The 1,078-nt window shown below is 51.2% G+C and overlaps 1 protein-coding gene across 2 annotated transcripts in view; it reads right to left on the bottom strand.

Moving 5' to 3' along the window:
• Positions 1-1,078, bottom strand: part of Itgb5 (integrin subunit beta 5) — a 118,355-nt gene that overhangs the window by 5,431 nt on the left and 111,846 nt on the right. For both annotated transcript variants that reach the window (XM_021208922.2, XM_021208923.2), the window contains exon 12: positions 281-381. In XM_021208922.2, coding sequence (XP_021064581.1) covers positions 281-381 — 101 coding nt within the window. The remainder of the gene's footprint in view (positions 1-280; positions 382-1,078) is intronic.

The raw sequence follows: 1,078 nt of genomic DNA, 5'->3' as shown, positions 1-1,078 counted from the left end.
AAAAAAAAAAAAAAAAAAAAAAAAAAAAAACCAGCCCCAAGTCTTCGGGCCATGACTGTGTGCTGATTCCATGAGTAGCCTCCAAACTAAGAGTCCTGCCCATAACATGCATGGGCCTCATCCCAGGATCCCCTTGGGGAGCCATCAGTCATGCCAAGGAAGCTACACCAGGCTTAACTCAAGGCTGAGACCATTCACTCCCTAGGGAAGGAAAAAAAAAACCCTAGATGCCTGCCAAGGTCCAGAGAGACAGCTGTCCATAGTTCTGCAGGGCACTCACCGATGGTGTCTACCCACGTGATCACCTCATCTTTGCACTGGTGGTGGCAGGTCTGGTTGTCAGGTCTCCCCTGGTGAAGCAGCAAGCACTCTACGCAGTCTCTGAGAAAACCAGGGTGGTCGTTAGCTGCTGTACGTTGTCCCAAAGGCTCTGTAAGTCTGGCTTTGGGGACATGCTACCTACAGACATTCCCAATGCTGACAGCAGGAACCAAGCCAAATCCATCTGCACCTTCCTACAGTGGACTGGCCGAGGAGTCAGCTCCGTGGGAGAGGTTTCCAGGGCATACAAGTTACTCCTGGCCCACGGAGGAGCCTCTGCATTCCTGGGTCCAGTGTTTGAAGCCCTTGTGTTACTTCAGGATCCCCATCTGTCATTCTCTGGACAAGGCTCAGTGAGCCGAAATGCCTGGACGCAACTGCAACCCTAAGAGCTGACCTCTAGGGCGGGGCTTCCTGGCAGTTCTGGTGCTGGGAAGAACCTGATGCCAGTGTCTGGGTACCCTGGGCCCCAACCCCATCCCCACACAGAGTTCACCTGTCAGCCAGCATCCTTCAGGGCCCTCTGGCCACTTATGTGGTGATTGTCTACACTAAAGCTGGCACATTTTTTTTTTTTAAAGGTTGTTGTTGTTTTAAGATTTATTTATTATTATACATAAGTACACTGTAGCTGACTTCAGACAAACCAGAAGAGGGCGCCAGATCTCATTATGGGTGGTTGTGAGCCACCATGTGGTTGCTGGGATTTGAACTCAGGACCTCTGGAAGAGCAGTCAGTGCTCTTAACCGCTGAGCC

This window comes from Mus pahari, chromosome 12 (assembly GCF_900095145.1).
Source record: "Mus pahari chromosome 12, PAHARI_EIJ_v1.1, whole genome shotgun sequence".
In the NCBI taxonomy this organism is placed as follows: domain Eukaryota; kingdom Metazoa; phylum Chordata; class Mammalia; order Rodentia; family Muridae; genus Mus; species Mus pahari.
Note: the sequence above shows the minus strand (reverse complement) of the source record. Positions and strands in the feature narration are given on the sequence as shown.